At 36.1% G+C, this 12,342-nt stretch overlaps 1 protein-coding gene across 2 annotated transcripts in view; it reads right to left on the bottom strand.

The window, feature by feature from the left end:
• The window catches only part of LOC110065010 (3'-5' RNA helicase YTHDC2-like), a 31,456-nt gene extending 19,135 nt beyond the window's left edge, over positions 1-12,321 (bottom strand). The window contains exons 1-16 of one of the 2 annotated variants that reach the window (XM_089296385.1): positions 12,163-12,321; positions 10,754-10,844; positions 9,618-9,808; positions 8,040-8,197; positions 7,791-7,835; positions 6,499-6,665; positions 5,621-5,723; positions 4,998-5,154; positions 4,269-4,323; positions 3,632-3,897; positions 2,884-3,221; positions 2,030-2,098; positions 1,823-1,880; positions 976-1,105; positions 410-475; positions 150-267 (exon numbers count right to left, since the gene is read on the bottom strand). In XM_089296385.1, coding sequence (XP_089152511.1) covers positions 150-267; positions 410-475; positions 976-1,105; positions 1,823-1,880; positions 2,030-2,098; positions 2,884-3,221; positions 3,632-3,897; positions 4,269-4,323; positions 4,998-5,154; positions 5,621-5,723; positions 6,499-6,665; positions 7,791-7,835; positions 8,040-8,197; positions 9,618-9,808; positions 10,754-10,844; positions 12,163-12,283 — 2,133 coding nt within the window. In that variant the 5' untranslated portion in view covers positions 12,284-12,321. The remainder of the gene's footprint in view (positions 1-149; positions 268-409; positions 476-975; positions 1,106-1,822; positions 1,881-2,029; positions 2,099-2,883; positions 3,222-3,631; positions 3,898-4,268; positions 4,324-4,997; positions 5,155-5,620; positions 5,724-6,498; positions 6,666-7,790; positions 7,836-8,039; positions 8,198-9,617; positions 9,809-10,753; positions 10,845-12,162) is intronic. The other variant, XM_089296386.1, reaches the window with a different exon arrangement.
• Positions 12,322-12,342: the final 21 nt, after the last annotated feature.

The following is a 12,342-nucleotide window of genomic DNA, read 5'->3' as shown; positions in this document are numbered from 1 at the left end:
CTGACCTTTAGGTTGGACTCCAATTTGGAGGCGTTGGATTTCTTTTTCTGAGTATCCCTGTGTCACTGACAGAAACACGATCTTCTCAATAACAAAATAATCCTCTTCAAAGTGCACTTACACATAAATGAACATCAAAGACAACTTACCCGCTCATCATCAAACGTCTTGTGATATATGGAAAGCAACTCTTTGCTTTCTTCACTTAATTCGTTAGACTCCTTTTCTAAAGCTGTTTCATCAACATATGGCACTTTTGGTGATGACCTGAGGATTGTTGATATGGCAGGTCGGGAAATCAATATTAACCGAGAATTATTATATTTTTCACCAGGGCCAGCCTGCATGAACAAAAATCTTATACTGGACCTCTGCAACAATTGACGTGTTAATTGAATACTGTACTTACAAGGTTGACTCAAGAAGTTCAATGACTTCAGTGTGTTCCCATTTCTTGGCCCAGTCTATTGCAGTCCTAGGAAAGGATAACACAGTCATACTGATCTGACTTCAAAACAAACAGGATGAGTGGGCAAGACAGAACATAAAATAATGAAGATTTTTCTTTAGTTGGGCCTGCCATATTCCAGTGATATGTATTGGTGCAGGTTTTTTATTTGGTGCATTGGTAATAGTGCCAGCTTCCCAACCTGGCATCATAAACAGGTCAAGTTTGTTGTTGGTTCTCTTAATCTCGCCAACATAAATACGTTATTGAATTGTTGGAGAAAGAACAAATTGTAATTAAGTTCTTAAGATTTTTTCCAAGACCCAGCAATATCACAATTACTGGTACATGCATGTGCAACACAATACTTCTCTCAGTGCGCCTGTATAGTCATTTGTGACAAAACTAGACCACTTGCTTTAATAGGTTTCCACTTATGAAAATATGTCTTTTAAGTTTTGATTTTTGAAAGTCATGCCCATAACAGTGCCACTTTAAAGCACAGAGGGGAGGAATGGTTTTGTTACCAGCCATTCTTAGCTTCCTTGATGTGCGGATTTGCTCCTAAATTTAACAGCTGCTCCACAACACCAGAACAGCCTCGACCTGATGCTACCATCAGAGCAGTGGCCTGGGTCTCTGAGTGTTGATAATCCACTGTGGAAAGAAACAAATATTAATTTTGTCATACTTGTCTTCACCTGTATCTACAACCTCATAAACAGGCAATCTACTGTAGGTACTTTATAAGAATGATCTGAAATTCAGAAGTACAAACAAAATGATGATGTGATCACTGCAGTCGTAATCACAATAATTTTATTGCAAGTTAAGTCCAAATAAAAGTTTTCTAGGCCTGGAACTGGACAGATTCGAACCCATGGCCTCTGCATTAGTAAGTGCTGCAGTGCAGTGCACAACTGGGTTATGGAGACCCATGCATTGGGAGCAGGCCAATTCAATGACATTGGTTTGCTCACAATGTCTTCATAATTCGGTTGGTACTGCTCAGCACTCATGGGTTCAAATCCTGTTAAAGCTCTGAAATATTATTTCATGCTTAATTTGCAATTGCTTAAATTGTGATTACAACTGTGATACTGTAGTTTTAACCTCATTTCAAATCAAATACAGTTGAATATTGCTACCCCAGATTCAGCTTACTTGAAGTCCCCTCTAACCTGAACAAAAATCATTTTTCCCTTGGATATCCTTTTTTCAGACATTTATTATCAACTATCATGAGACCAAGCCATCTCGACCAATAAGAAAATTTTTCTTAAGAGTTTAAAATGGTGGGAATCACCTGTGCGAAGAAAAACTGTTAAACTGGATACAACATTTTGTTAAAAATAGAAACTGTTAGCAACTCACCACTAATATTTTCATGCATAATCAAGTAAAGAATCTGAACAAATGACTCCTCATCACCCTAGCAAGAAACATAACAGGACATTCTTTGTAAAATGGATATATTTTGTGGAAAGAGGGTTAGCATGCAATACATACTAGATTAAGAGTCCTTTCCGATGATGAATAAAATGATTTACAGATATCTTCCATGTGTTGTTTTCTACTTACATTAAGCCAAGCCTCAGAAATGCTGTTATCCATTTCTTGCTTTAAATATTGATCCTCACTGTCACTTTCCTAGAAGATGGCAAGGCTAGATGTTAACATTGAACTTTGTATAGTCAACACAAAACTAACAAAAAGATCTGGCTTGCACTATACATAATAACAATAACAATAATAACTTTATTTAAGTGTCAAATGTATTTAGCACTGTTGTACTAATTGAGAACACTGTAAATAAACAAACAAATATTACAAATAGAACACAAATTGTGATGAATCCCAACTGGTGGGAGGCTGACCAGTTGGTTATTTACACAACACAGTCGAGGAGTTGAACTCGGAACTACTGCTCAAGAACAAATCCAGATAGCGGTAGGGAGGAGGATTTAAACCAGGGACCTCCAGATTTCAAATACACCGCCCTAAACCACTCGGCCATGCCACTTCTCGCGCCTCTGGTATGTACAGCCAAACGTTTCCACGATGGCCACCTTGGTTACAGAGCAAATTGGCCACTGTAGAGAGGTGGCTGTTATGGGGAGGTAAGGGTGTAATATGACATGTATCTGTATTTTTAATTTTTGGAGTGCAATTTGTTTATCAAAAACTGCTTATTTTAGCACATATAAATTAAAATGCAAAAATAAAAAAAATGGACCTAAACAGAACAAAGGGTACAGTATGGATCAAGTTTGGTGCCTTTTACAATAAAAAAAAGAGTTTTGTATACAGCAATTGCCAGTCATTGATTAACTTGCAGTTGTCAAGAGGTTATTGTAGCAGGTGGGACATGTTTTAGTGGCAGTTATTTTCAGGATTCATGTTCTTTGCAATCAGCTACAAAAAATTGGCTATACCTCATCCTCTTTGTCCTTGTCATCATCTGCTGGAATTTGCACAATATCTTCCCCATTATCTTCCTGAAGTTTGATCACTTCAATTCCTTCTTCCACACCTTTGACTTCTCCATCATCCATTTTCCCTTCCTCCTCCACTAAATCCTCATCATCTCCCTCTTCGTCATCCCCCTCATCATTAACATCATTGTCTCCTTCCTCCTCTCCTTCCAGTAAGATGTCCTCCTCGATTTCTTCCCCATCACCCAACTCCTCATCAAGTTGGAAGTCTGGGAGGTAGTCCTTTTCTTGGGAGTCCTCAGCTATCTTTTGTTCTGGATCATCTTCCAGTTCAATTTCTAAAATGGGGAATGATGTGCAAAAAAAAAAAAAAGAAAGAAAGAAACTTTAGGAATTAAGCCTCCACAGCTTTCACTCTTTAAACTGAAAAGTGTTTAAAATTCTTCTTTCAAATTAGCTAAATATTCCTCCATTCTTGTTTCAATGCTGTAAGCAGCGACATTTCCTTATTTGCTTATTAAAAATGGCACTTGGTGGGGAAGTGTTTATTATAAAAGAGGTGGTTTTGGAAAGGGAGCACTAAGTCAAACCATTACAGTACTATCACATGCACCTGTGCACAATGGATAAAACTGAATCCCTCATAATTCAATTAAGTTGAACTTCAAAATTTTATCCTTAGATCTTTCAGCACCATTGGCTAATACATAATGTATCACTGTATGGCTGATGGTTTACATTTAGTTACCCTCTGCTGGCTGCAGTTCTTCATCAAACATTTCATCTGGGTCTAAATTAACACTGAGTGGAGTGGGTGGAGCCAGCTCCTCTATAATCACATTGCTCTCACTTCCAACCTCACCAGCCTTCTGAGAGCTCTCAACTTCATTATCTTTAACTGACGTGGAATCGTCTTTCTTGAGAGCAAGGCGGCTGTTATCCTTTTCCTCTCTTCCATTTTTACTTCTTGCTTCTTTTAAATGCTTGGCCATCTCTTTGTTACAATATGATGTCCTGTAACACGACACAAAATTATCTCTGGGAGGACAAAAGGTTTTGCAGGGTTCTTTGTAATTCATAGTGATCAGGACTTTGCTTGCATATTGCAGAAAGCAAATTAGGAATCCCCTTATGGAAGGGTAAAAACAGCCCATGCAGATGCCAAACATTTTGTGCTTGTTTGACAAATGCTGCGGAATTGATGTGTTATACAAGTTTGTTAGCACCTTAACATAAACAAATGACAGAAATTTTAAACCTGAACGTAGTCTTTGCCAGTCAATTTTAGATGTTTGAAGTGGACAAGATACATGACATGTGTAAAACAAACTAAAATAAAATTATTACAGTGTAATCAAAACCAAAAGCTATTGTAGAGCACTCACATCTTTAGGACATCTTCCAAATAATATGTTTTAACCTCGTAGCATCGACCAGGAACTGTAGAAAAATAACCTTGATTATGCTGAGCATATAATGCCATGTTCTGTAGCGAGCATAAGGCAACAGCAATTCTCTTCTTTTACACGACTCTGTTTTTCATAGAATGATACACTTGACAGCTACCTTTTAACAAATCATGAATGTTAATTGCTGTATACATGTACACTGTACAATGTATATGGGTGTCTTTGCATCTTTACCACACTGTGAGCAATGTCTAACAGCATCAGTAGGAGTCACTTGTACTAATAAACAGAAGCCATAACGGCAGGCTCTGATTTCCTTCAATTTTGAGAGCAAGTCACCCAAATTGCCCAGTAGCACATTTTGTAGGTTTTCTTCACAAAATGTAAAATTATCCATTTCAGAATGCTCTATGAAACTACATGTGCTCTCAACTTCTTTATATTTAGGTGTCTCTTTAAGAGTAAAACTTAATGTAGTAGCCTGAAGTGGTGTTATGTAGGTCTTCATGTACAATTACATATACATGAATACAACACTTACGGTACTTTTAACTTAATCTTCCTCTAAAGGAGAAGTCTGTCTAAGACATCATTACTTACAGCAGCCCCTGAGGGTGTCCATTTTACATGTAGATGAAATTGACAGTATACACTATATGGTCAATAAACAGGTTTGAAGCCAATGTAACTATAAAAATGACCTACCATGAACTACTGGGCACTTGCCAAAGTACTCAATAAACAGGTTGATGTCCAAAGCGGCACTCATTAAAATCAACTTCAGCCTTCTGTTCACTGTTAAAAGGTCCCTCAAGGCGATCAAAAGAAAGTCAGAAAATCTATCACGTTCATGAACTTCATCCTGATCAGAAAATAAAAGCAAAATAACGAAAGCTACATGTTATCAAAGGAGTTGCATTAACGTGTTCAACAGGAGGGCAACTGGTTTCAATAGGTGGGCAAAACTTATTGAGAGCTCTGAACTTCTTCATAAGAAAAACTTCCTCTAGATGGTCAAACAAAGTGGGCAAAATCATGTTCACAACCAGTCAATAATTTACACAGTGCCTACAAATTAATGAAACCCCTGGATACTCACTATGGTGGTAACCATGCTGCTACTGATTAACAGTACTGTTTGTTCAATGCATGAGTAAAGTAATTCGACCAGGGTTAGCATGAACTATTCTCCTCATTATGCAACCAATCATTCACATTTTCTTTTTTTTCGAAAGTCCAAATACTTAAAACATTAGTTTGCATAACTACGTGTGTTTTTTTTTAAATGAATAGCATTGCTAGAGTTTCTACCACTTATTTTCTCTTACCACAAGAACATGTGTGACAAATGAGAGGGAGTTATCTCCTGACATCAAAGTCCGTAACAGCACTCCAGTTGTGCAATAAGTTAACAATGTCTTGGGAGATATTCTACATGAAAGCAAGCAGAAGCAAGACTTACTGTATGCAATAGTGATTGAATATGGCTGAATAGGAGATGTTTGACAGCAGACTGCAAATTCTTCATGAAACATTTTTGTTTGTTGATGTTCTCATTGCCACTCTAGTCAGGGTTTGCATCCTGACCCTTACATTTGAGCTTACAAGTTAATTTTAAAAGTCAATTTAGGGGTATTTCTTAATTTTTAATTATCATTTTTTTTTTTACTGTTTTCTATATTTCTATTAGTACAATGGTTAAATGTTATTATTATTTTTAATCTACTATTTCTTTAGCTTTTACAATTTTATTTTTGCAGGGCCCCACTGAAAACCACATGTATGTATTATTGAAATAGGTTTTAATAGTTTATTTCTTTTACTTACTTTTACCTTGTATATACCAATTTGTATGGAATATGTTAATTAATGTTATGATGATGATAGTAGTATTAGTATTAGTTGTAGTAACCATGATATCATGATTACATACGGAAACATGTTTTACAGGTTTAACAGACATCAAATTACGTAAATATTATAGCATTTTGTAAAGCTTAGCTCTAGTTTTTGTCACAAGACTTGACTGAGTAAGGAAAAAACTATCTTTGTCAACTTTTGTAAATAAGTATAATTATGTGAATTGAAAATAAAGTCTTGTCTTTTCTAATTTTTTTTAAAAAATTATTATTATTATTATTATTATAGAGCATAATGTAGTAACAGAAAATTGTCGGCACAGTGATTCAAATCCATATGGTAGTACCTGTTATCAAGCCTGATCTGGTATCCGACTGTCTGCCCAAGTCTCTCACCCCTCTCTGTAGCTACTCTCTCACTGACTGATAAGGCAGATATTCTGCGAGGTTGGGTACAGACTAATCGGCAAGGAGTTGACCGGGTGTTAGCATCTTCCAATATGAACTGTGGTACCTGTAGATAGAAGATATACATACATGACTAAGTTACAAGCCTTGGGGGGGGGGGGGGGGTATAAGGGTGTTGCCCAGGGTTTGAAATCCTGACCCTGTGTTGAACCCTAATTGGTATGCCTACACCCTCTATTTTAAGACCCTGTTTAGGACAAGTTCATCCCAGGCATGAAGTCACATGTGAAGATGCAAACAAGGAGCATAAAAATTTGAACCAATTTATAATACTTATTCTATTTCCTTTAGTTTCAGATTATGATGATGAATATTAATGAGGCAATGCACCATAAAAATCAAACTGCTTAGAAGAAAAAAATGACACAAAAAATAATTATTAAAGCACAACCCTGCCTTTTGTTAGTCAGTAGATCTTAACTCATTGTTAGTCTAATCTCTAATTCCCAGGAGTGGTCAAAGTCTTATTTCCTCTTACAATACCAATTCATTACAAACAGAGAGGTGATGATAGAAACTCATCAGTTAAGTGATAATTATTGCAGTCTTGATTTATCACCAAATTCTCAGAACGCACATTAGAAGAGCATGAGCATCAGTGTGAGGAATTATCGTTTTGAACTTGGAACTGAAATGGTTAAAAAATACATAGAGGATATTACATGCCTGCATGTGGATATGACTTTTATCTTGAAGTGTTCAACTCGATATCTCATGAGTGAGCGCCGCGAATGAGTGAGATATCGAGTTGAACACAAGAAGATAAAATTCGTACCCACAAGAGGGTATGTAAGTTATTATATAAACATGCTAATGACAAATTTTTTTACGATTTTCTGAAGATTTCTGAAAACTTTCCAAAGATTTCTGAAGATTCTCCAAAAGTTGTCCGAAAGCCAGACAAACGTTTCCAAACATTTTCCGAAAATTTCCGAAGATTTGCGAAGATAACCGTAGATATCTGAGGAAAATCTGATGTTTCAATCACACAGCAACACATCTAAGTTCAGTTTAAGCCATTATCATGTTAGTAACCATGACGACACCAATATCCTCACACATGAAAGATAAAAATAGTACCTTCACTGCACGCGATGAAGGTATGATTTTTTAGTAAAAGGAGAAATCTTGGTATTTCACTAGTGTTTATGTAATAAAATATGTTAATTACCTGAGTTGTTTTCCCAGACCCTGTTTCACCAGAAATAAGAACAATCTGCACAATAAAATGGAAGATATACGTGAAAAAAAAAAAAAAAAGAAACTGCAACATGCTAGGTACTGTAGTTAGACTCAGTTGTCAGGGCTTGTCGTGGTTTCTGCAGCAGGGGACAACTAGCCAGTATTATTTCTGCCTCCACCTCTTGAAAGGGATGCTAGTCTCTATTTTTTAAATATTCCAATATACTGCACACTCCACCTGGTTCTCAGATATAAGCTTCAAAATGTGCTCCCTCAGCTCATAAATTGGTAGAGACTTGCGGAATGATGACAATTCGTTTTCTTTTATCGCTGGTGGGACTGCAGGCGTGTTGTTATTAAGCTTGCCAATGACTTTGTTTTCTCTTGTACCACGACCTTGACAATTCAAGGAAAAGGACGCAATCAATAATACAATTACACATTGGTTTACGTACTATAATTATTTATTACATGTCTCAGTAAATTTTACATGTGCTGTGATTGATCTGACAGTTTTTCAGGCCATACTCTACTGTAAAGCATGCTAAAATTGGAAGCTGATTCTGTTGCCAGATGCCTCATAATTTATTACCAACTGAAGTTTCCTTAACTTTCATGGAAAATAAATATTATACCTGTATGTAGAACTTCCTAGTCCTTCCTTCCTGATTCAGTGTTTGTAACAGAGAAAGGCAAAACAAACACACAATAATACATGGCGTAAAGGGGGGATCACCGTTCCACGATCGGCATGACAGATAAACTTAATTTGTGCCTTGTTCAAGCCTTCTATATCCCCATTACTACTAGCCAATACCAGTCTGGCATGTGCTGGATTGAATTAGGCAAAATGAGCAAAAATGCTGCCACTTAAAGGTGAAAAACAAAGCTTGAGGAAGTCGCTGCAAGACTTAACCAATAGCATCATGGAGAGGTGAACCCCAGTATATTCAAATAATGACAACAATCAACTTAATAACTAAATAACTTACATGTACAGTATGGATCTTGAACAGGAGCTGTATTACAGTATATACATTTGTATTTGTGAAAGACTTAACTGTGAGGTTGTTCACTAAAATTCAATCTCATTGCATACTGCCCTGATCGAGTCTAGTCAAACAAACCCTTCTAATTCTACATACTAGTATGTATATCACTGGGATATTCTAGATATAAAATTAATGTAAAATCAGACTCATGAGTTCCAATGGTTTGGGGAAAAAAAAGAAAACCTTTGCTTTTGTCTTTTGTCAAGTACCAAAAAAGTCCTTAACCAAAAACTTTCACCCAAAAAGTCACCAAAATTTTGTCACGCCCATGCTGGACTCAACCCATGACTTTAACTAAGCAATCAGTCAATGAGCAATTATGTATAAGGTTACGAAATTGTTGTGGACAACTTACAAAAATACATACTGAACATTTTAAAAATATCTTTCTTAACAGACTTAGTTTTAGTTATAAATTAGCAATGTAGACATTTTAATTTCTTGTCCTACTGAATAATCTTAATTTAACATTTTTACTCAATTTTTGATATTGTAAGTGCCTATTAAATATTCTGGCTAATTCTACTTTAAATAGTACCTTTTGATATGTACTTTTATCAAATGAATAAAGACATTATTATCATTATTATTATTATTATTATTATTAGTATTATTATTATTATTATTACTATAACTAATAACACAAGAGTACTACCTCCACCCCCCTACCACCTCCCCCCTAGGAATTATCCAAAGTACATCTCTATAAGCATTGTGCATTTAATTTAACAATTTCAAACAATAAAAGCAACAAAAAGACCAACCTGAATCAAAGTTTACTGTTGACCTTTCTGCTCTCGGTTGTAGTTCTTGCCTTTCTTTTATATTTAAAGGAAACTTCTTTAGTAAATGTTCAATGTGTTGAGAAGCGTTGCCGGAGAGCCTCACAACACTGTTACATGCAGCGCTACTGACATTTTTCTTTGTGACTGTCAGATATCTATTGCTTCCATTCCTACAAGAAAATTGAACTAAGATTAACGAACATTTAACAACTGTGGTGGTTGGGTGCCTGAGGCATCCAGAAGCTTCCACTATTGGCAGCTAGCTGGAGACCGCTAGACTTGCGCTCCTTGTTGTTAACTCCATTAAATTGCATTTAACTGCATTATAATTATTTACAATTTATTTAATTAATTTATTACTTAATTTATTACTTAATTCAATTTATAAAATTGAATGTTTTGATTCCGGAGAGCAATCGTTATTATACTGTGATTCTTAAATAATTCACTGGTAAAGATGTGGACAGTACTGTCTAGGTGTATTGCAAAATTATTAACATATTATTAGGGATGGCAAATCAGTTGTCAGAGTTCTGTAGTACTGAAAAAAGATATTCTACTTTGGCCGCTTCTTAAAAGCTATAATTTATTATTGTACCTTTCAAGCCCTGGCCAAAACATAGAGTCATAAGTTCACAGGTACCAGCATGTACAGGTACATGTACACCTGTACCTCCACTTCAGGAATTACACACACTTTCTGGTCTTCCTGCATTCACTTGCAGCACAGTCTACATGTATAGACCAATGCCAAACTTGCAAGCAATTCATTTTTCAATCCAAGTAGGAGAATTGCTAACTATAATACAAAATTAATGTACATTGCAAGATTAAGAGAAGTATTGAAACAATTTTTTTTTAGCAATGTGCACATCCTTTTGAATAAACACTTGTAACCGAATTATTTCTGTCAGAGTACCTGGTTGAAGCCTATATAATTATGACTTGAAATTTTCAAAACTTTTGAGGGCTGGTTATGCTGTTTAGTCTGTTTGTATTTAACTACAGCAGGGATGCACTGAACAGCAAACAAAGAATTACCAGGAGTGGTAAAACCTTGTTGTGCCTCTACTGATTTTACAGACATACATGTAGTGATCTACAATACATCTTACCCTTTGCTTTTTGATTTTAATCCCAGGTTCTGGCATAGTCTGTGTACATATGCCCTTTCCACAGAAGTAAATGATGAAGGAAACTCTAAAACTGAAATGAAGAGAAAAAATGATGTTGTAAAATTTGCTTTACAATAAATTATAAATTTAATAGAAACATGATATAAACCAATCGGCACATGTATTTTCTTGGGCTATCTATTTTCTTGGGCTAATATTGTTGATTATTTCAAATGTAGTTAATGTAGTTACATAGAGTATTTTTACTTTATTGTTTCTTTGTTTGGAGATATTAGCACTCCCAACAACCATGCTACATTGAAATCCGAATGGAAATAAAGTTACGTATTTATGTAAATAACATTAGATCCACTCATTTTGTCATCTGGCAATGACAACTTATCAGTCAAATCCAGGAGCACCAATCCTCCCCTACCCCCTTCTCCCTCCTCCCCCCTTCTTATCCAGACCTTACAGGGACATTAAGGGTCAACTGGTGAGACAGGTGGGGATACAGGTCTTTAAAAGACCAACCAGTACCCCCCCACACAGTTGAGCATTTGACTATCAACAAAATGTTGATAAGCATGCTGTCAAAAGCATTTTGGGTCACTGCTGGCATCATTTCACTGTTGCACTATTTAGTTTTGTTGCAGTTTCTTTTTTACTTTTAGGGAGACATCTGTTAAGAATGGATTTGCTATGGCTATTAAACAACATTTTAAATCTGTTATCAGGAGGAACAGGCTGACTTGACACATACTTTGAATTGCTACTGAGCTTAATTATTCATGTTTTTTTCCATCTATCTATTGCCTTCTCTTTGTACTGCATATTTCCAGAGGTCAATTTGCAGGGCTATGTTGTCGCAACAAAAATAATTATTTTTTGTCATTTAATATCTGCACCCCCTATTGAAGATGTTGAATTTTATCCCTTCAGAGTTCTAAGTAAACTCTTTACCCCTCAAAAAAGAAAGATCAAAGCACCAACACACGTCCACCTTCAACATTTACTTAAGATCTAACTGACACAGTTGCCCCCTCAGAAACGACCTTTCAAGACTCCCTCCTCCCTCTCAGATTTACGAGACCCTCAATAGCGGGATGCGGATGTAAAACGAAAGGGCCCAATTGATCACTTATGCTGATACTCCAAGGTTGAACGTTCAAAAGCTGTTCTCAGTTAATATGTCTCATGAATATTTATGCTATGCCACACACACACCAAGGACATGAGAGAAAACAGCCCTCATTACGCTTGAATACGCTCGTGGTTCATTAGTTTTCGTTATAAAGCAGTAAATAACAGCTGCTGGTAATATGTACGCTCCCTCCAACACCTAACACAAAGGACGCATTCACAGATTGCATTAGACTTTTAAATAACGAGACAAATGTCAGCATTACCTTTTTGGCCCTCTTCAAATCGAAATCTATCAAGAGCAATTTTTACAGCAATCTTTAACTCTTCCTTAACGCAGATTTCGCGCTGTGTTTTGGATGTTCTCGACGAGCCGGTGGCGGCCATCTTTGATTTCGTTTGTCACACTTTGTTAAAGCATACATAATAAGAATATTGTATGCTGA

This window comes from Orbicella faveolata, unplaced genomic scaffold (genome assembly GCF_042242905.1).
Source record: "Orbicella faveolata isolate gen_17 unplaced genomic scaffold, um_ofav_v1 contig_26, whole genome shotgun sequence".
Classification (NCBI taxonomy): domain Eukaryota; kingdom Metazoa; phylum Cnidaria; class Anthozoa; order Scleractinia; family Merulinidae; genus Orbicella; species Orbicella faveolata.
This window is presented reverse-complemented; position numbering and strand designations above follow the sequence as displayed.